This window comes from Lynx rufus, unplaced genomic scaffold (assembly GCF_022079265.1).
Source record: "Lynx rufus isolate CCGP_SWC_20201006 ecotype Redwood Valley unplaced genomic scaffold, mLynRuf1.p SCAF_15, whole genome shotgun sequence".
Lineage (NCBI taxonomy): Eukaryota > Metazoa > Chordata > Mammalia > Carnivora > Felidae > Lynx > Lynx rufus.
Window position 1 is genome coordinate 23550419 of NW_025814829.1, and position 20794 is coordinate 23571212.

General features: G+C 51.5%; 1 protein-coding gene and 1 long non-coding RNA gene across 2 annotated transcripts; one reads left to right on the top strand and one right to left on the bottom strand.

The window, feature by feature from the left end:
• Positions 1-423: 423 nt before the first annotated feature.
• Positions 424-1121, bottom strand: LOC124510339 (uncharacterized). Its single transcript, XR_006961680.1, has 3 exons — positions 1091-1121; positions 790-909; positions 424-516 (listed from the first exon to the last, which is right to left on the bottom strand). It is a non-coding gene; the product is annotated as an uncharacterized LOC124510339 (long non-coding RNA).
• Positions 1122-16504: 15383 nt separating this feature from the next.
• On the top strand, positions 16505-16948 carry PHLDA3 (pleckstrin homology like domain family A member 3). The gene has a single exon (XM_047076437.1). It carries the CDS (start codon positions 16505-16507, stop codon positions 16880-16882), a length of 378 nt encoding a protein of 125 aa, XP_046932393.1. The 3' UTR covers positions 16883-16948.
• The last annotated feature ends 3846 nt before the right edge of the window (positions 16949-20794 follow it).

Sequence of the window (20794 nt, forward strand, 5' to 3'; positions counted from 1 at the left end):
TAGGGTTTGTTCCTGTTTTTCCAAGGGCTGCTCACTTTCTAGTATCAGTTCTAACTGAACGACACTGCCTGGAATGACCCGACCAACCAAATCCTGCTGCCTTGCCCCGTCTGGCCGCCACTCCCATATCTGGGTGTGAAAACTCTGTGGGCTTTGGAATTTGAGGGGCTCAGCAAGGACCCAAAACTGTGCTCAGAACTTCCTCCAGCTTGGAAAACCCCTGAGCGGGAGGGAAACTTAGCCAGAGGAACCTTCCTGTCAAATCCAGAAAGTTTACTTCTGCCCAGGAAGGACAGAGTGGTGGGGCCTAGCTCAGTGTGCTGCATGGTCAGGGCCCTATCTTAGTCTATTCTGGCTGCTATAAAAAAATAGTGTAGACTGGGTGGCTTATAAACACACAACTGTATTTCTCATAGTTCTGGAGGCTGGGAAGTCCAAGATCAAGGCACTGGCAGATTTGCTGTCTGGTAAGGGCCTGCTTCCTGGTTCATAGCCAACTTTCTGCCATGTCTTCACCTGGCAGAAAGGACAAGGGAGCTCCCTGGAGCCTCTTTTATAAAGGCACCAATTCCATTCATGAGGTCTCCACCCTTATGGCCTAACCACCTCTCAGAAGCCCCACCTCCTAATACCATCACATTGAGGATTAGGTTTCAACATAAAAATTTGAGGTGGGGGCGGGTAACACAGACATTCAGTCTATAGCATTCTGCCCCTGGATCCCCCAATTCACATCCTTTTCACATACAAAACACGTGCATTCCATCCCAACAGTCCCCAAAGTCTCACCTTGTTCCAGAATCAACTCTAAGGCTAAGTCCAAAGCCTCACTCAGTGTCATCTACATAAGATATGGGGGAGACTCCAGGTATGATTCATCCGTAGGCAAATCCCCTCCCCAGCTGTGAACTGGTGAAAAACACAGGTTATGTGCTTCCAAAATATAATGGTGGGACACGCTCAGGATAGACATGTCCCCCCCCCCTTTTTTTTTTTTTAATTTTTAAAGGCTTTATTTTTTAAAGTAATCTCTGCACCCAATATGGGGCTTGAACTTACAACCCTGAGATCAAGAGTCTCATACTCTTACCGACTGAGCCAGTCAGGCGCCCCAGATAGACCTTTTCACTCTGAAAGGGAGAAACAGGAGAGAAGAAAGAAATGATGGGTCCCAAATAAGTCCCAAACCTGATGAGGCAAATTCCATTAGACTTTAAAGCTTGAGAATAATCCTCTTTCTTCTGGACCCACTGGGGTGGCAACATCACCCCCACAGCCCAGCAGGGTGATGCCTACAGCCAGACTCTTTGCCAGGACCCTATCCTTGTGATGGCTCCGGGTGGCCCCATTGTATAAAACCTAGCTGGAAGAAGCGATGACCCCCAAGCCCTTGTACTCAGGGCCTCAGTTGGAAATGATAGCCTTAATGATCACTGAATGACCCTCTGGGTCATTCTTCCATTGTCTTGAAGAGTGGCATTTAGCTTCGGTTGAGATGGCTGACCTAGACTAATCTCCTTATCATAAAGTCACCTGGCCACACTCTTAGTGTTTTCACTTTTTTGCAATATGGGTAAGCTGAGAATTTTCCAAATCTTAAATTATGCTTCCTTTTTGCTTAACAGTTCCATCCTTAAGTCGTTTTTCTCTTCCTAAATTTTACTATAAGCAGTCAGAAGGAGCCAAGCTGCACCTTCAATGCTTTGCTTAGAGATCGCCTCGGCCAAATAACCAATTTCATTGTTCACAAGTTCTACCTTCCACGAGACATTAGTATCTGAACACATTGAGTCAAGTTCTTTGCCACGTTATAATGAGGATCCCCTTTTGTACAGTTTCCAAAAACACGTTCCTCATTTCTCTTATCAGAATGGCCTTTATCGTTTATATTTTTACCAACATTCTGTTCAAAATTACTTAGTCATTATTCTCCGGCATGACTGAGGCTTTGTCCGGCTGTCCTTATTTCTTTCCGAGCCCTCATGAGAATCTCCTTTCAAGGTCCATTCATAGCACTGTAGGTGTTTTCCTAGCTGACATTTCTAAACTCTTCTGGCCTTTATCCATTACCCAGTTTCAAAGCCACTTCTTCACTTTTAGGTATTTGTTACAGAAGCACCCCACTTCTCGGTGCCAATTTCTGTTTTAATCAGTTCAGAAAATACCATAAATTGGGTGGCTTATAAAAAACAGAAATTTCTTTCTCACGGTTCTGGAGGCTGGGAACTCCAAGATCAAGGTGCTGGCAGATTCAGTGTCTGTGAAAGCCTACTTCCTGGTTCTTGGCCATCTTTTTGCTGTGTCTTCACATGGCGGAAAGGAGGAGGGAGCGCCCAGCCTTCTTTCATAAGGGCACTAATCCCACCCAGGAAGGCTGGGCCCTCATGACCTAACCACCTCAGAGGCTCCACCTCTGAATACCATCACCTTGGAGGTTAGCATTTCAACATAGGAATTTTGCGGGGGACACAGACATTTAGACTATGGCAGGCCCCCACAGGGCTTAACTTTTTGTAAATGAGCTCGTCTGAGGAGTTGCAGCGTCTCATCTGAAGGATGCCTGTCTGATGTTTTGGGGCTGGGCTTCCCTGCCCACACTGCGAATTTACAAAACACCAAGGAGCAGAGGCTTTAACAACAACAGACCTTGTATGCGTAATGTCCAGATGACCAGATCCAACAGTGGCCTTGACACACCCATCTCCTTGACCCTGGGAATAGTACCTAAACATGTATAAGACCAGTCAATGGTGCAGAACAGTGCAACATGCATGTAAAAGGGCTGGAGGAGAATGCCGCCTGGGGTTGTGAGCTCCCCAGGTGAGGGCAAGGTCTCCTTCATCTTGATAACTTCTCTAGGTCCAAAGCAGGATATAGCCAACGGGAAGTTCTCAGGGAAGGGTTAGTGCATGGAGGGCGGATGAATGGATGGAATGGTTCTACACACAGTGGGATCATGGTAGGCTCTGGAAAGGGCCTATAGGAATGGCCAGAATGGGACCTTTTAGGGCCCAAATCTGGAGATAGGTTGCCCTCTGCTGGCTGCTAGGGGTGGGTGCTGGCACCCCAGAACAAAGCCATCTGCCTAGCTAGCCTCTCCTACACTAGCTGTCAAACTGGGGGACAGTCGGTATTCCAGAGCAGGCCCGTGGTGGGGAGGAGGCTGGACGCACCTCCTGGGAGTGAAACCGGAGTAAAGGCAGAGGCCTGTAAGCAGAGGTGGCTGGCGCCGAAGCACCCTCTGGACAGCGTAGGGTGGGGTGGCGCGGGAGAGCTCCGAGAGAAGGAAAGGGTCACCTGGAGGCGACGGTGCCTTGGGAAAAGGAGAGTCCACCAGCAGGGAGCGGGCCCTCTACCCTCGGGCGCAGCGCTGGCGCTGTGCCCGGAGACAGCAGGTGGCGCTGTGGGGTCGGGGCAATAGGCCTGCATTCCGCTTCCGCGTATCCCACACCCCTTCCCCCTTGGCCCTGGGGACCTTAATTTCTGCCGCGAGAGGGCGCTCGCCTCCAAACCCCAGATAATAGTCTCCGTCGGAGGATTTGCAAGCTACGGCGCACTGCGGTATATCCAACTGTGGAATTGACCCAAGGACAGAGGGGGAGCAAGGATATTTGTGCCTACTCAGGTATTTCTTTTCTCATATCTGCGATCTCTGAGCTATGCGTCCAGGGCGCCTTCAGGAGACCGATTTTGGTGGGAACAATGTCCTGGTTGGGGGTGTAGCCCTGATGTGGGCTCTTAGGGTGTGATGGGAAAGAGCTGCCTGTCTTAATGGGAGGCCAGCCCAGCCCCTTGAGGCCTGCCTCCAGGAAGTGCCCTTGCAATCTGTTTGGGTCACCTGAGGGCCTGAGGATGCAGAAAGATCTGAAGGAGCCATGGGACAAGGGTGCAGGGAAGGGGGGGTGGTGGTTAGAGCTGCTGGTGGGTTTTGGGAGTAATCCCTGAATCAAGGGCACACAAATCCTCTAGAAGAGGGCAGAACCCCAGTGAGGCCATGTCTTCCAGAACTAGATCAAGAAAGGGAGGTGGTCAAGATCAAAGGAGAACCCTCAGATTGTCTAGCGGATGATTCTCACTCCTCCAGTTGCTCTCCCCTCCCCTAACCCCCCGGCCATGCTTCCCCCCTTCCCCACAAACAAGAGAATCATTGGGGGAGGCTTTTAAAATGGATTCCCAGCCCCACCCTAGAGATTCTGATTCAGCTGGCCTGGGTGGGGCCTGAGAATCTGTATTTGGAATCTGTATTTGGTTAACCTCTCAGGTGAGGCCCCTGCCCCACCTGACAGCTGAAGCTGCCTCTGAATAGTTGTCATGATTGGAGAGGACTTCCCAAAGCTGCCTATTTCTGTCCCCCAGAGTCATCTAGAGCAGATCTAACTCCTCTCCAGTGTGACCGTGCTTCAGAGATTTCAAAACAGTGGCCCCACCTGCCTGAGTCTGTGCATCTCCGGGACAAAAATGCTCTGGCCTTTCTGAGGTTCCTGATCGAGGTACAAGGGAGCCCCAGTGAGGCTATCTCAGCAGTTGAGAAAGGAAAACCTGGAGGCACCTGGGTGGCTCAGTTGGTTAGGCGACCAACTTTGGCGCAGGTCATGATCTCACTGTTTGTGAGTTCAAGCCCCACATCGGGCTCTGTGCTGACAGCTCAGAGCCTGGAGCCTGCTTCCGATTCTGTGTCTCTCCCTCTCTCTCCCCCTCCCCTGCTCCCATTCTGTCTGTCTCTCTCTCTCAAAAATAAATAAACATTAAAAGAATTTTTAAAAAGAAAGAAAGAAAGAAAAACCCAGCCAGGGGTTGGGGGCTGTCCAGGGGCCAGAGAAGCAGACTGGGGACTTGCCGTAGGTCTGGGGGCCAAAGCCGAAGCAACTCCCTCTGAGAAAGACCCTTACCCTACCCAGGGCCTGGCTCCATCCAATCTAGACCGCCTCTTTTGGACACTTTAGAGGTATCATTCATTCATCTCGCTCATTTACTATGTGCCATAGCCTATTTGGAGACCTTAAACGTATTAATTCATTTAATCCTCACAATAAGCCTATGAAGTAGGTGCCATCATTATATCACTTATGAATGATCTAACTGAAGCCAGGAACCAAAGAACAATTGAGGAACTGGGCTCAAGGTCAAATGGCAGAGCAGGATATAGACACAAGCAGCTGGGTCCCATCCCCTGCTCCTCCTTCTTTTAGAAGAAACTGCATGTGCCAGGAGGTACGAGATGTGGTGTTAGAACAGAGTTAGGACCATAGCAATAGCTCACGTGTACCGAGCACGTACTATGTGCTGGCAGTGGTCTTAATGTTGTCTTAGTTGATTCCTACGTCAGCACTATGAAGGAGTTATATAACCCCTTTATCATAGAAGAGGAAACTGAGATTCAGTGAATTTTTAAGCGACTTGCACAAAATCACTGGCAAGCGCTGGAGCCAAGATTGGAACCAGCTGTGTCACTTTGAGCCGCCCTCCTCCCCTCTGGGTGTCAGCCTCTCACTCTGTGAAATGAAGATGTTGGCCTGAATTAATTCTAGTGAAGTGCCTCCAGGCTTTAAGGTGCACGCGAATCTCCTGAGGATCTTGTTCAAATGCAGATTATAATTCAGTAGTTTGGGGTGGGGCCTGAGATTCTGTCACAAGCTCCCAGGGGAAGGTGGTGTTGCTGCTGATCCCGGGACCACACTTGAGCTGCCAGGTTCTAGGGGACCCACCCAGCTCTGATGTTCCAAGTTTATGGGCCTAGGAAGACTCTCCCCAAAGGCCATGGAAATTCAGGAAGTAGATTACGATAAATAAAGCCCTTAGTGGACATTTTTCATGCCCAGACAAGCCCTTGGTGACTTTTCTGAAGCATCTGCCCTGAACCTTTTACAGTTCCACTCTGTTGACCTCAACCTGATTCCTCCAGAGGGTTCAAGGGCTTGGTGCTGGGCCTGGGCGGGGCGTTGATTCTCTCTAATCAAGGAGTGAAGGGAAGTCCCTGGACACCTTGCCTCATGGCCCTGCCTCCTGAGGACACCAACGGGTCCATGGTGGCCACACTGCTCTTTACAGACACTCCCCATCTTCTGGGCACATGATAGGGTTACACTTATCCTCTTCTGAAGTTAGATGTAGCCGTGTGGCTTGCTCTGGCCCCTAACTTAAGGTGAGAAGTAATTTGTGTCACCCGTGGGCAGAACTCTTTAGGACTCACTGTGGATGCCATTCTTTCCCTTTTCCCTGTCACAGAAAGTTATCATTTTTTCCATCTCTTGTATTTATTATGTGCCGTAGCTTATTTGAAGACCTTATATGTATTAATTCACTTAATCCTTACAGTAACCCTGAGACATAGGTGCTATCATTACGCCCATTTACAAATGATCAAATGTATCAAGATAGAGCCTCTGTCGGTCTGGATCTGTGAGTGCCACAGTGAGCAGAGCCTCCCCTGAATTGGGGGAGGCTTTTATTGATTTAATTTTGTCTTATTATTATTATTATTAATGCTTATTTATTTTTGAGACAGAGAGAGAGAGCGTGAGCACGAGTTGGGGAGGGGCAGAGAGAAAGGGAGACAGAATTGGAAGCAGCCTCCAGGCTCTGAGCTGTCAGCACAGAGTCTGACGTGGGGCTCGAACCCATGAACAACAAGATCATGATCTGAGCTGAAGTTGGACACTCAACCGACTAAGCCACCCAGGCACCCCTATTTTTTTAATTAAAAAAAGTTTTTTTAATGTTTATCTTAGAGAGAGAGACAGAGCATGAGTGGGGGAGGAGCAGGGAGAAAGGGAGACACAGAATCTAAAGCAGGCTCCAGGCTCCGAGCTGTCAGCACAGAGCCCGATGTGGGACTCGAACTCAGGAACTGTGAGATCGTGACCTGAGCTGAAGTTGGAAGCTGAACTGACTGAGCCACCCAGGAATCCCTAGGGGGAAGCTTTTAAAATAGATTCCCAGCCCCATCCTAGAGATTTTGATTCAGCCGGACTGGGTGGGGCCTGAGAATCTGTGTTTGGAATCTGCACTGGGGATTTGGGGGGAATTTGTTAGTGACCCATAGCCTAGCCCATCCTGACTGATATGCATACTCCTATCAGCTATGACATGGGGATAACACCTTCGGTAGACTGTATCCAGTACTGGGGGTCCGTATGTCTACAAAGTCAAGGTTGTGGCCTGTCGAAGAACTAATGCTTACCTCTTCAATAGGAGGGAAATCCTCTTCCTGAAGGTGGGAGGGGCTTCCCTAAGGATGTGAACTCCACCTCCCCCTGTTTTACCAGTCCCCATTAAAAAGAGAAGTGTGATCCACTGATTCACCATTGTGTTCCTAGTGCCTAGCCCAGAGTGTGGCTTGTAAAACACTGAATTCACATCTGATAGGACTTACTGTGATGTTCCTTTCCATGAATCTCCCAGTAGATTATGTTCAAGAACACACCAGGAACTTCCGTCCCTTCCCTCAGCCCCTCTACACCCCTCTGCCCTGAGCCATTGGTTAACTTCTTGACCCCAGTCCCAGGCTGGACACCTCACTGCCTTCTCTGCCTGATGTTGATAATGGCACTACATAGGAACTTCTCAATGATCCAAGTAATACTCATGAAAATTCATAATCACTCACTATGAAACATTTGAAAATCAAGGGCAAGCAGGAAAAAAAAAAAGCCAGTAGCTATAATCCCCTCTCACAGAAGGAACTATTGTTGACCCTGTGATATTACCTTTCCCTCCATCCTTTTCTCTTCTATGAGTTCCCCCAAGCCCCCACATCTGTGGCATAATTTTAGTGAGATCCCATGAATGGTTGCTCTTTAGGAGGAGAGAGAAGAGCCACCCACAAATGCAGAAAATGTCAGGGCTGGCAGGGGACTTATGAATTGTCCAACCAACCTCTGCCATTACTGATGACGACACCGTTTTAAAATAACCTGGGTGATGGGGTGCCTGGGTGGCACAGTCGGTTAAGCGTCCGACTTCAGCCAGGTCACGATCTCGCGGTCCGGGAGTTCGAGCCCCGCTTCAGGCTCTGGGCTGATGGCTCAGAGTCTGGAGCCTGTTTCCGATTCTGTGTCTCCCTCTCTCTCTGCCCCTCCCCCGTTCATGCTCTGTCTCTCTCTGTCCCAAAAATAAATAAACGTTGAAAAAAAATTAAAAAAATAAATAAAAAAAATAAAATAACCTGGGTGCAAATGTGTGTGAAGTCAAGACAAATGTCTGGCACAACCTCTGCCAAGCTCAGTGACCATTGTCTATGGGGTTGGGGGCACAGGAAGGGCGATGAAAAGATACTGTACATATCTTGAATTTTTTTTGCTACAAAAATGCATTCAAATATTAATTGCACTTGAAGCACATTATTCTTGTTAAAAGAACAGGAAACGAAAGCCATGAAATAGAAAGCAATTGATGTGTACAGTTTTGCCCAGCTCTTGCTGGCAGGTCTCGACCACTATATCCCTGGGCATCAGCCAGTCTTCTGCTGCCCTTGCTCTTCAGCCCATTGTTCCCAAGGACAAGGGTCACTCCAGGGCAGCCCCTTCGCTCCGACAACACGGGCACCCAGATGCCGGAACGACGTGGGAAAAGGGAAGATTCTGCAGGCCCCAACCTGAAGCCCAGGCCCACAAGTCCAATCTCTGCCAGACCCAAGATGGGATCAAATGCCTTCAAGTCCAGACTCGGCCCCATCCGAGAGGGGGTTACTGGCCGCTCTCAAGACGAAAGGGATCCCTGGTGAATCAGGAAAGTTATTGGGCTGGAAAGTGGTTAAAGGGCTGAGCGTGGGAGGGGATTTCCACCGAGAGAGCCAGGCCCAGGAGCAAGCCTGGGCGGGTCGGCTGCAGGGTTGCTACCCACTTGATGTCTGTTGCAATGGTGCCCATAAAACCCAAATCGTTAGACTGGAAGCCTTGATCAGTTTTTTCTTCTGTTTCCCTTTAGAGAAACGGAGATCCGAGGAAACCCCAAAGCTCTAGAACAAAGGACTCTACATCAAAGGGGTGCAGGCAGGTCAGGATAAGTCTGGGGGAGAGGTCAGCTGGGGGAGGTGGGTCTCCCAGGGAGAGGAGGGCGGGGAGGGACCTGTGGACTGGAGGGTGTGTGCAGAAACCAGAGGGAGGAGGGGAGGGAGGAGTAGGGCTGTGGGCAAACCCATTTTCCTGTGTCATCTAAGTGATCAGGAGCTGCCTGACCAGCTGCCTCTGAGAATGTGGAGGTTGAGAGGAAGTAGCAATGCTCTTTTTGTCTTACCTAAAGGGAAGACAACCAGTATAGATGTTTCATAGTTGGTTCCATGTACACTCACCAGGCTTTCTTGCAAATCTGACACAAGCTAGACAAGATGCTCAAGGAAACTGAGATGGACTTGTCCAAGGTGTCACAGAGCTGGGGCTATCACACAGGTGCCCTGACTCCTGACTGAGTGCTCCTTCCTCTGCACGTGACATTCCCACACTTTCATATGCATCAGAATCATGCGGAAGGCTCATTAAAACACAGATTGCTGGGCCCCAAACCCAGAATTTCTGGTAGGTCTGGAGTCGAGCCTAGAATCTATATTTCTAGCAAGTTCGCAGGTGATGCTGATGCTGCTACCGCACTTTGAGAACCACTGCTCTAGACCCTGGATGTTCAAAGGAACTAGCAGCATCAATGTTACATAGAAGCTTCTAGAAATGCAAAATCGCAGATCCCATCCCGGACCTACTGAATCAGAATCCGCATTTGTAAGAGCCCCAGGTGATCTGTTTGCACATTAGAGTCTGAGAAGTACTTGTCTACACCGCACCACCTCTTCCTTACTAGGGGTCACACCCAGGCAGCCTAGATGAGCCTTCCATTTCCAGTGACTAGGGGACAATGAGGCAGGTGCCTGGGGGCCTGTGGGGACACCTGCCTGTTTCTGTGTTTTCCAGGGTAGGGAAAGGGCAAGGGAAGCGCAGATATAGGAGAGGCTGAGCCCCACGGCTCAGCCCCCTGGCTGCTCTGCTGTGGTGTACATGGCCCACTCCAGAAGGCCCCGCTGACCCTGCAGAAATCTTGTGGCCGGTGACTACCATTTACATCTCCAAACTGGCCCTTGCTTTCAAGCCAGCCCTGTGTTTTTGTTTTATTTTTAAAATATGTGCAATACATGTGTGCGTGTGACATCCAAACCATATACAAGCACAGCTTTGGAGATATTGTGGGCTGGGCTCCAGACCACTGCAATAAAGCATATGTTGCAATAAAGCAAATCAAATGAATTTTTTGATGTCCCGGTGCACATAAAAGTTGTGTTTAGGGGCGCCTGGGTGGCTCAGATGGTTGGGCGTCCGACTTCGGCTCAGGTCATGACCTCGCGGTTCGTGGGTTCGAGCCCCGCATCGGGCTCTGTACTGACAGCTCAGGGCCTGGAGGCTGCTTCGGATTCTGTGTCTCCCTCTCTCTCTCTCCCCCTCCCCCTTATGTCTGTCTGTCTGTTTCTCTCTCTCTCTCTCTCTCAAAAGTAAATAAACATTAAAACAATTTTTTAAATGTTGTGTTTACACTGTACTGTATGTAGTCCATTAAGTGTGCAACAGCATCATGTCCAAAAAGATACTGTACAGGCACCTCAATTCAAAAACATTTTAATGCTAAAACATACTATCATCTGAGCTTTCATTGAGCTGTCATCACTGATCACAGATCAGCATAACAAATACAATAATGACGGAAAAGTTTGAACTATCGCGAGAATTACCAAAAGGTGACACAGAGACACAAAGTGAGGAAATGCTGTCAGGAAAATGGTGCAAATAGATTTGCTCGATGCAGGTTGCTACCAACCTTCAACTGGTAAAAAGCACAATATCTGTGAAGTGCAATAAAACAGAGAATGCCTGTAGGAACATGCTTATAAAGTAACAAGCGTATTCATGCTGTTGATCCACATCCTGGAGATTCCATAGGCAGCATATTGGTGTGAATCCTTCCAGATAAAACCTGTACCACAGAGAGACACAAACTTTTTGTTCATTTGGGATCGTATTCTACACCTTCTGACGCTCACTGTACTGAAATGTTTTCCCTGCAAAACAACATATTTTAGATATCTCTCTCTGTTAAGAGCTATAGATCTGTTTCATTATTGTTAACTGCTCCACTGTGTATGAACATCTGTGTATTGTGCATTTAACTGGATTTTTAAGAGAAGCAAAACATTGGGGTGCCTGGGTGGCTCAGTCGGTTAAGCGTCTGACTCCTGATCTCAGTTCAGGTCTTGGTCGGAGGGTCATGAGTTCAAGCCCTGCTGGGCATGAAGCCTGCTTTAAAAAAAAAGAGAGAGATTGGGGCACCTGGGTGGCTCAGTCGGTTGAACGTCTGACTTTGGCTCAGGTCATGATCTCGCGGTCTGTGAGTTCGAGCCCCAGCTTGGAGCCTGGAGCCTGCTTCGGATTCTGTGTCTCCCTCTCTCTCTGCTCCTCCCCCGCTCACACTCTGTCTCTCTGTCAAAAATAAATAAACATAAAAAAAAAGAGAGAGAGAGAAGCAAAACATGTATATAGTAAGAAAATAATAAATAAATAAAATCAAGCTGTACAGAATGATGACCAATGAAAAAGTAAAAGTCTTTATCTTCTCTCCTTGTCTTTTCCCAGAGGAACTACGGTTAACCATTTATTTTTGTTTGTTTAAATAACAGACTTGGTTTTTAGACCAGGTTTACATTTACAGAAAAATTGATCAGATAGTACTGAATTCCTACGTATCTCTCCTTGCCCCCATAGTTTCCCCTGTTATTGACATCTTGCATTAGTGTGGTACATTTATTATAGCAAAGGAACTAATGTTAGTATATTTACTACAACTAAAGTTCATAGTTTACATTAAGTTTACTCTTGGTATTACACGGTTTTATGGGCTTAGACAAACGCATAATGTCGTGTATCCACCATTACAATGTCATCCAGAACAGTCTCTCCCTAAACATTCCCTATGACCATCTAGTGGTTATCATAATTCTTTTTTGAATGCTTATTTATTTTTTTTGAGAGAGAGGAGAGGGGCATAGAGAGAGGAGAGAGAGAATTCCAAGCTGGCTCCTCCCTGTGAGCACAGAGCCCGACAAAGGGCTTGATCTCATGAACCCGTGGAGACCATGTCTTGAGCAGAAATCAAGAGTTGGACGCTCAACCAACTGAGCCATCCGGGCACCCCTTACCATAATTCTTTTAAATAATGTACTTAGACCTCTCTCTGTTAGTTCATTAACACTAGATAGCAGTTATTGACTCCTTGTAATGAAAGAAAAGGAAACTACTACAGTCTCCTTTCTCCAGCTCCCAATTTTTGTCAGTTCCATTACCATTTCGTTCACTCATTCAACAATGATTTACTGAGGCCCTACTGTGTACTGGGCAACATTCTAGGTGCTAGAGCCACAAGGAATGAAGAAAATAGGATAAAATTCCCTGCTGGCTCAGAACTTACATTCTAGTAGAGGGGATAGATAACAAATAAGAAAAACATTAAGAATGTTAGATGGTGGTATGTGCTATAGAGAGAGAACCAGCAGGAGAGGGGCTTTACTCAGAGATGAAAGGCTCTGGTAGATTGCAGGAAAAGGAGTGACATGGTCTTACTTCTGTTTTACAAGTTTTACGGTGTTTTTTTTTATCTTTGTTTTTTAAGTCCCTTTTTTAAAAGTTTATTTATTTATTTTGAGAGACAGAGAGAGAGGGAGAGAGAGAGAGAGAGAGGGAGCAGGGGAGGGGCAGGGAAGAGAGAGAGAGGAGAGAGAATGCCAAGCAGGCTCTGCACTGTCAGTGCAGAACCGGATGCTGGGCTCGAAATTCCAAACCGTGAGATCATGACCTGAGCTGAAACCGAGAGTCGGACACTTAACTGACTGAGCCACCCAGGTGCCCCAATTTTTATAGTGTTAATAGAAATTCTGTTTTGTAAGTAGAATGATCTTTGATGCTTTTTCTATAGATTGAGTGGAACAATTGATGACCACTAAACAGAATTTATAAGATTAAGTAAATATTGTAGAAAACAAGAAGCTATGTTACTTTTTATGTCCCTCTGGGTCCCATTCTGGCCTCTGTCCCACCTTATTCCCATCTGCCATTCCATCCTGTCCTGGGTCGCCACCAAGTGGATCCAGGGCTCCCTCCTCCCCACCAGGGATGGCTCAGACCTAGCTGGAGCATTTCTAGCACACTATTCCCTGGGGCCATTTTGTAGTCTGGCCCGTTCCAGCTGGACTCAGACTGCCTGACAGTGCAGATCAGCTTTCCTTTGGGCTGGGCAGAGGGCGGAGCCAGCTTTGGGCTGCAACCAGGGACATTCTGTCCAGCAGTCCTGTGTAGGGTAAACAAGCCCATAAGAATTGAGTGAGCATCTCCGGGGCCCAGCACTGCCCCCAACTGAGTGCCCCAGGAAGGCTAAGTTAGAGGTCCAATTCCCAGGGGCAGCATAGGGATACTCTGGCAGGAGGGGAGCACCAACATGAGCCTCCCCAGCCCAGCCCTGCTCCCTGGCTCTAGAATGCTTATTGATCCTCCTGACGCACCAAGTTGGGTTACTTGGGCCCAAGCATCTCTCAAACGGGGCTACCAGGCAGAATGCCAATTCTGGGGAAGGATTTAGAATGAGTCACCTCCTCTCTTCCCAAGAGGTCATGAGATCGGAGGATAGGACTCCCAGTAAGACCTACACAGGACACCGAGGAGAGGTGGCGTCGGGAACTGGTTGTTTACTTGGTAAAGACCTTTCCAGCAATAGAGTATGCCATACTGAATTTCCGCCTCTGGCTTCCTCTTTACCCACTCACTCTTGCTATCCAATGTTCCTGTCTTTTTTGCCCTTTCTCCTGTGTCCAAACACTTGGTACCACTCCACCCAGCACACCAAAGAGGAAAGTGTGGGTGGCTGGGTCATGTGTAAAAAAGGACCCCGGGTACTCAGATGATTATACAGAGGCAGGGTGGTGTCATCACAAGACCCTGGGTCCTCTTAGCTACCATGTGTTATCTTCCCAGCTTTGTCATCTACAGAGCTGGGTGACCTACTGTAGGTTGCCTGACCTCTCTGAGCTCACTTTTCTCATCAGGAAAACGAGCACAATAATAATAATAATAATACCAATTTATCAAGAGAATAAAAAACACGAGGAGCCCCTATAAAGTTTAAAAGCGCATACCTTTGTGAATTAACCTGAAACTGGAGAGTGAATCAGTGAGTTCCAGGCTCAGGGTAGGGAGAGGAGGAAGCGATAGAGACAAAACGGAGCGAGGAGCAGGTTAGCAGTCTGTCTAGAGCCTTGTTTCCTCCAAGATAGAGCTTTGGATCATCGTGGGACTATGCCAGATTGGTGGACTCGGGAGATTCTTATGGAGCAGGTGTGTGTGTGGGGGGTGTGGGCTGGCGAGAGAAGCCATGTGAGGGCATGGCTGGCAGACAGACTGAGACTTTGGGGGTCCCTAAGACAGGACTGTGGGTACTTTCGAGCTTTCTCTGTTGCTGCCCTCTGTGTCTCAAGAGACACGTATCTTGGCTGCTTCTCTTTCCTCGTGATGCTGGCCACTTCCTCTCCCCGGGGCGGGGGCGGGGTGGGGGTACTCTGCAGGCTAGGGAGTTAGCTGTCCTGGGGCGTGGGTGCTCCTGCCGCACATGGGGCTGTAGAGCTGTGGTGGGACACTGACAGCTGCCTTCCTCCACCTCCTGACTTGGGGCACCCCTCCCCTCTCCACTGGACCCTCTTTGTGCCCATCAAGCTCCACATCAATGGGCAGGACGATGGAAACAGGGTGTGGGTACAAAGAGGTCTTATTACTGTCATTACTACATATTATTATTCCCATAATACTCTATTATTAACATGTCAATGAATAGGCCCTTATGAAACTGTGGGCCTGGAGGAGCTGACCAAGACCAGGCAGAATTAGGACCTAGAGGCCCCATCTTCCTGTGCCTGGCCTAGTCTCCCGGTCCTCATCCTCCTCTGAAGGCAATAGAAGTGGGGGGAGGGGGGGAATAACATTTTACTGGGACTCAGAGTTGCCAGGCCCGGATTTGGGGCTTTCACAAATGTTATCTAACTTATTCATCAGAGCTTCATGAACTAAGAATGAATAAATCTTTCCATTTGACAAATGAGGAAATTTTAGGAGGCTAATGGAGCTGCCCAAGGTGGGCGGGGACACAGCAGTCAAGGAGGAAGGGTTGAGGTCTGAACCCAACACTGCAGGGCTTTCAACTCAGCGCAAAGCCCTTAAGGCCAAAAAGGGAGGGAAGCCTTCTCCCTCCCCATCCCCCTTCAGCGAGAAATCCTGGGGAAGCTCGTTCTCTTAGGATGGCGGAGAGAGGCTGCTGGAATCTGTGGAGGGTCTGCAACAAACAGGCTAGCAGCTAACTCCAGGCATGGTCAGTCCACGTGGGCTGAGCGACGGGTGTCTCCAAGTGTGTGCCACGAAGAACACTGCAGGAAGTGACCTCTCCAGATCACGATGGGGTCCCCTCTCCGCTACCACAGAGAGGCTGAGCGACCTCAGGTTTTCTCTCTGCTCAGTTCGCCCTGGCTTTTCTCTACCCTTCTCCCGGAGCTGGAGATGTGCGTAAGAGTAGGAGGGGTGGGTCGCCCACGCAGAGACAGCTGGGCAGCAGAAGGGGAGGGAACCCAACAGAGGCTTGATCCCTAGCCCCCACCCCCCCACCCCAAGATCGTCCTCGTGCCAAAGGGGAGCTGGCCAAACTAGGAGAAGGGGCTCAGGCTGGGGGGGCCAGGGCTCCCGCGGCCTGGGAAACGTCCAGCAGATGTCTGACGCCCACTATGCAAGTCCCAACGGGTGCACTGCGCGACCACAGAGCTACCCCCTCTCACCAGCAGCGACCCTCTCAAGTAGGAGCCGCTCCCTACCCCCGCCCCTCCACGATCCCCCGCGTCCGAGGCCTGGAGGAGTTGTGGTTCCAAGAAGCGGCACACGGCAGGCCACGAGGTTACGGCTGCTGGGTAAGCAGACCCCTGTCGGTACCAGCCGTCCCCGCCCGGCGCCCAGCGCCTCCAGTGAGTGCCCGAGCCCCCGCCGCGGCCCCGCCCCCCGGAGCCCTGCCCCGCCGGGTGCGCGGCGCGGAGGGGGAGGGCCCGCCGGGGCAGGAATGCGCGGCGGGCGGCGCAGGAGGCGAGCGGAGGAACATGTAAGGGCACATCCCTCGAGCTGCCGCCCAGCGCGCAGGCAGAGCCCAGCGAAGCGAGCGGGCGAGCGTGGTGCCAGTGCGCAGCCGGGCTCTCGGACCGGGAAGCCACCGGGGCACCGGGCAGTGGCCGGGCGGGGCAGCTCGCGCGGGGCGGCGGGGGGGCCGGAGCGGGGCTGCGGGCGCCGAGCGGACGGCGGTGGCCCGAGGACTGCGCGGCGGGCGCACCGGACGGCCGGGGCGCAGGTGGCAGGGCGCGCGGCCAGCCGGCCCCGGGCGCCAGAATCCGGCGCTGCCGAGCCGGGGAGGGCGCAGCGCCCACCGCAGCCTGCAGTTTTCCCGGGACGTCTGGGCGCCCATGACGGCGGCGGCGACTGTGCTCAAGGAGGGCGTGCTGGAGAAGCGCAGCGGCGGGCTGCTGCAGCTGTGGAAGCGGAAGCGCTGTGTGCTCACCGAGCGCGGTCTGCAGCTCTTCGAGGCCAAGGGCACCGGCGGCCGGCCCAAGGAGCTCAGCTTCGCCCGCATCAAGGCCGTGGAATGCGTGGAGAGCACCGGGCGCCACATCTATTTCACGCTGGTGACCGAGGGAGGCGGCGAGATCGACTTCCGCTGCCCCCTCGAGGATCCTGGCTGGAACGCCCAGATCACCCTGGGCCTGGTCAAGTTCAAGAACCAGCAGGCAATCCAGACTGTGCGGGCCAGGCAGAGCCTCGGGGCCGGGACCCTCGTGTCCTAAACCGCACAACTTGCCATCTTACCTTCATGCTCCGCACCCTCCCCACCACGTGGTGTACGGAGGTCAAGTCAGGTAGGCCCCTGGAGTCTGAACCCTCCTTTCTCTCCTTCTCTTTCCCCTATGGAGAAAATGGGGGACTCCCACCAGCATTCCACGTCAAAGCTGAACGACCCTAGGGCCGACAGGGAGTAGGAGCTTAGGAGTCTGAGCAAGGGAGGCCAAGAGCTGGACTTTCCCCTGGGGCCCCAGGCAGGAGGGTCGTATGTGCCCCGGGTGACAGAGAGGAAGATGGTGGGATGGGCCTCCCTACAGGTTGGTTCTGCCCTGGCTCTGGTGCAGGGAGGCTGGCCTGCGCATTCCCTTAAGGCTTTCCAGCAGAAAGACAGTCTCCTTCAGTTAGCAGAGTCATTGGGAACAGAACCCAGCTCCCAAGGTGGGCCCTTAGGGGGAGGGTTTGACTAGGCTGGGCCAGGGCTCCACTACCCATTCTTGACAGTGGATATCGGGTCCTAGGGCTGAGCTGCTGGCAGACCAGAGGTGTTGGAGGGTGGGCAGGCCAGGCCAGAGGCCAGGCCACCGATACCAAGGGGGAATGGGCCTGTCCGCCTGCCTCTGAGTGCCAGCCAATGCCCAGCTGGGCCAGAAGAGGAGAAGCTGGAGAAGGGGGTGGGGCATTGGGGCAGGGTGGGTGGAGGGGTGCAGGATGGGGTCATGATTTGTTATTTGTGATGTCTTAATCCTCCTTGAGCAGTAGGGCAGGGGGTGAGGGGCGGATTTGTGGTCAGGAAGGCCCAGGGGAGGGACCAAGAATAGAACCTAGAAGCCCTGGCTCCCAGCCCTGTGCCCTCTTCCCCAGATGCCACTCCCTCCCCGTGGGAACCACGAGTAGGGCCGAGGACGGAATTATACCACTCAGGTTTTCATTTCTCCGGTGGAAACCTATATCCCCTCTCATATCATCTCACCCTCCAGCCCCGCAGTTCTCCGCCTTGCCAAGGAGAGTCCCCGTGAGCCTGGAGCCCCACCCGGTGTCATATACCCCTTTGACCCTCCTGTTGACTGTAGTGAGGATTAGCCGAGAGGGAGGGAGACCTGCTGTACTGAGAACTGGTCCATATTGATCCCTCAGGCCTCAGGGGGACTCGGAGGAAGCAGTTTCCTCCCCTGATCACAGTGTGTTGTACAAATCTTATTTTCTACCTTTCTCCTGATGTGGAGAAGGTCGGAAAGCTCTGGTGTAAAGCAGCTCATTGTGGATACTTATCTCAGTGTCTGCCCCTGCCCTAACTGCTGCTCTTTCTTGCCAGCTCTCCTGCCCCTTTTGGCTCATGGGAGCGTGACTGTGCTCCATATGTCGAGGCGGAAGCCATGGTCACGTGGAGGAGACGCTGGAGCTGAAGGAATGGATGGGGCCCGGGGAGGAGGGCAGAAGGCCATGTGGGGCTGAGGATGAAGATTCAGCCCCTGGACACTCTCAGAGTCTCCGGACATTCCCATCTCTGGGCTTTGCAGCCACAGCCTGACGTACAGATGGCTATGGAGAGCTGGCATCCAAGCACCCTCCCCTCGGTGGCCCCGTCATCGTCATCTGGTTGCAGACTGTTAGTCCCCAGCTTGTGCCGTGCCGTGAGGAGGACATTTCCCCATGGGGTGCCAAGCCAGTGCCTCAGGACTCAGGAGGCCAGGCTGGTACCCCGGGGAGGAACCAGCCTGGCATCACTTCTGGACTCACCTTGGTGGGGGGAGCTGATGGTCCCTGAGGCCCACACTTGAGGGTCTCCTGCTGCTTAGGTCCTTCTGGGACCCCCACCCATCCAGGCCTTCTCTTTGCACACTTCGCCCCCCACCTCTTGCCCATCTTCCCCCCCCACTGTGGTGCTAGGCCTGGAGGTGGTGGGGGTGGGGTGGGGGTTTGGCCATTACCATTTCATGCCTATCCCAAAATGAAGAGTCCCCGCAAAGGGCAGTGACCACACTGTTTGCTGAATGGAGTTCTTTGCCCACAAAGACCCAGTGCTTGGAGCATCCCTCTCCTACCCCCGCTTCTCCACTCCATAACCCATTCTGAGATCTCCAGCCTGGGTGGGGAGAGACACTGCAGCCCTAGGAGGCACGACCTCAGCGGTCCTAGGAAGGAGGGACCGTAAGGCCTGGACTGAGGGATGTTCTACTGGCCAAGTCAGTCTATGTAGCTGGTTTTCCAGAAGGCCATGCCGCCCCTGCCATCCTGGGAGGTGGCTCAGCTTTCTGAGCAGAGTTGGTCTCCTTGTCATTTACATACTCAGGCTTCACACATTTATGCAGTAAGTATTCCTTGCTGGATGGTTTAAAAGGAATGATTACAGCACGGGAAAAGCTGAAGTACAGAGAAATAGCTGCCTGAGTTACACAGAAATTCATCGGGTAACCCTCGAGATCTTTCCATGTTGTGGTCAGCAGTTTACTCTGCCCTCCTTTCCTCCATTGCCCACCACGTCTGGCCTTCCCTGTGGCAAAGCAGTGGCCTACTTCAGAGTCTCCAGAAGGAACGAGGGGGCTGTGTGGCCCCCTTCAACAATTTGAAGACTCTTTAATAACCTCTTTGTGCTTCTGACCTGTTTTGTTCCCCATCAGATTTCTCCTACTGTCCAGCCAAGACCTCCCCATCCTATGTCCCAGTACCTTAGAGTCCTCGGGAGTGCCTTGTTCATCTGCTACGAGCACAGCATCTCACAAGTGACAAAGAACTTACAAATTACAAGAGAGTTTTGACAAATATCTCATTTATTACCTCATTAGGCTGTATCCCTGTTTCATGGATAGCTTAGTCCCAGCGTCGCAAACAAGCATCATCTTCCACGCCACCCCTGGTATGTGCTGAGCAAGATCTGGGCTCCCCTCGCATGCTGTGGTCAATTGGTGATGTCTGTCATGGGCTTGGGGAGAAAGATGGTGAGGATGGCCACACTTGGGTGGCTGGGGGGGGGGGTTTGGCGAGAAGATGATGGGGTCTCCACCCCTTCTTTGTTGCAGCCATGTGAATGGGAAAGCGTTAGCATCTCTGTCCCATAAGACGGCCTCTAAAATAGAATCCTTGCTCTTCAAATCGAACTGAAAGGCTGCTGATGGTGGGGATTCAGGCATAAAGAAAGAAAAGAGGTATCCAGACCCTCAGAAGTGGGAGAGTGGGAGCAGGTGGGAGTGGATGCAGGCAAATACGTACTCCTAGATGCCTCTTCTCTGCCAGCGCTGTGCCTGGCACTGGTGATGCAGAGACGGGGAACACAATCTGACCCTGCCCCGAGAAGCCCTGAGTCTGGTAGAGAGCTAAAATGCCAACTGGTGCCTGTAGAGCTGGTGTGAGCATCCGGGGGAATGCTGGGCTCTGCCTCCTCTGCCCAGCACTGTGTTAGCCTCACTGGCGTTTGCCAGATCATTCTGAGAGCCTGGCTGCAAAGGGCAGTGGGGGCACAGCCAGCATGGGGTGTCCAGGGGCAGGGGGCACACGGAGCAGAGGAAGAGGCAGGCTCTGGTTTCTGACACTCCCTGCCTTTCTGGAACACAGCCCTGTTGGTTCCACCTGTGCTTTCGTTCCTGCCCAAACCCAGCTTCAGTTTCTCCCCCTGCTGGGAGAGCCCCGGCCCCTCTGATGGGTGTGCTCCAGTTAGAACCCCTAGCACAGACCCTAGAATGTAGTAGGCCCTCAGTATACATTAATAGAGGTGGGGGTTGTTGCGATGGGGAAGATCACTTCCTACCACTTGTAAGAGAGTCCCATGGCTTCCCGAAGGCTCCAAGAAGTCATAGCACAGGGATTGGGACCTTACACCCTGAATTTATGTTTTTGTTTTTGTTGTTTTTAAAGATACGTGACCTTCGGGGAATCTTTGTCTTCCTGCTGGGGAGGGAGACACCCTGCTTTGTGACTTCAGG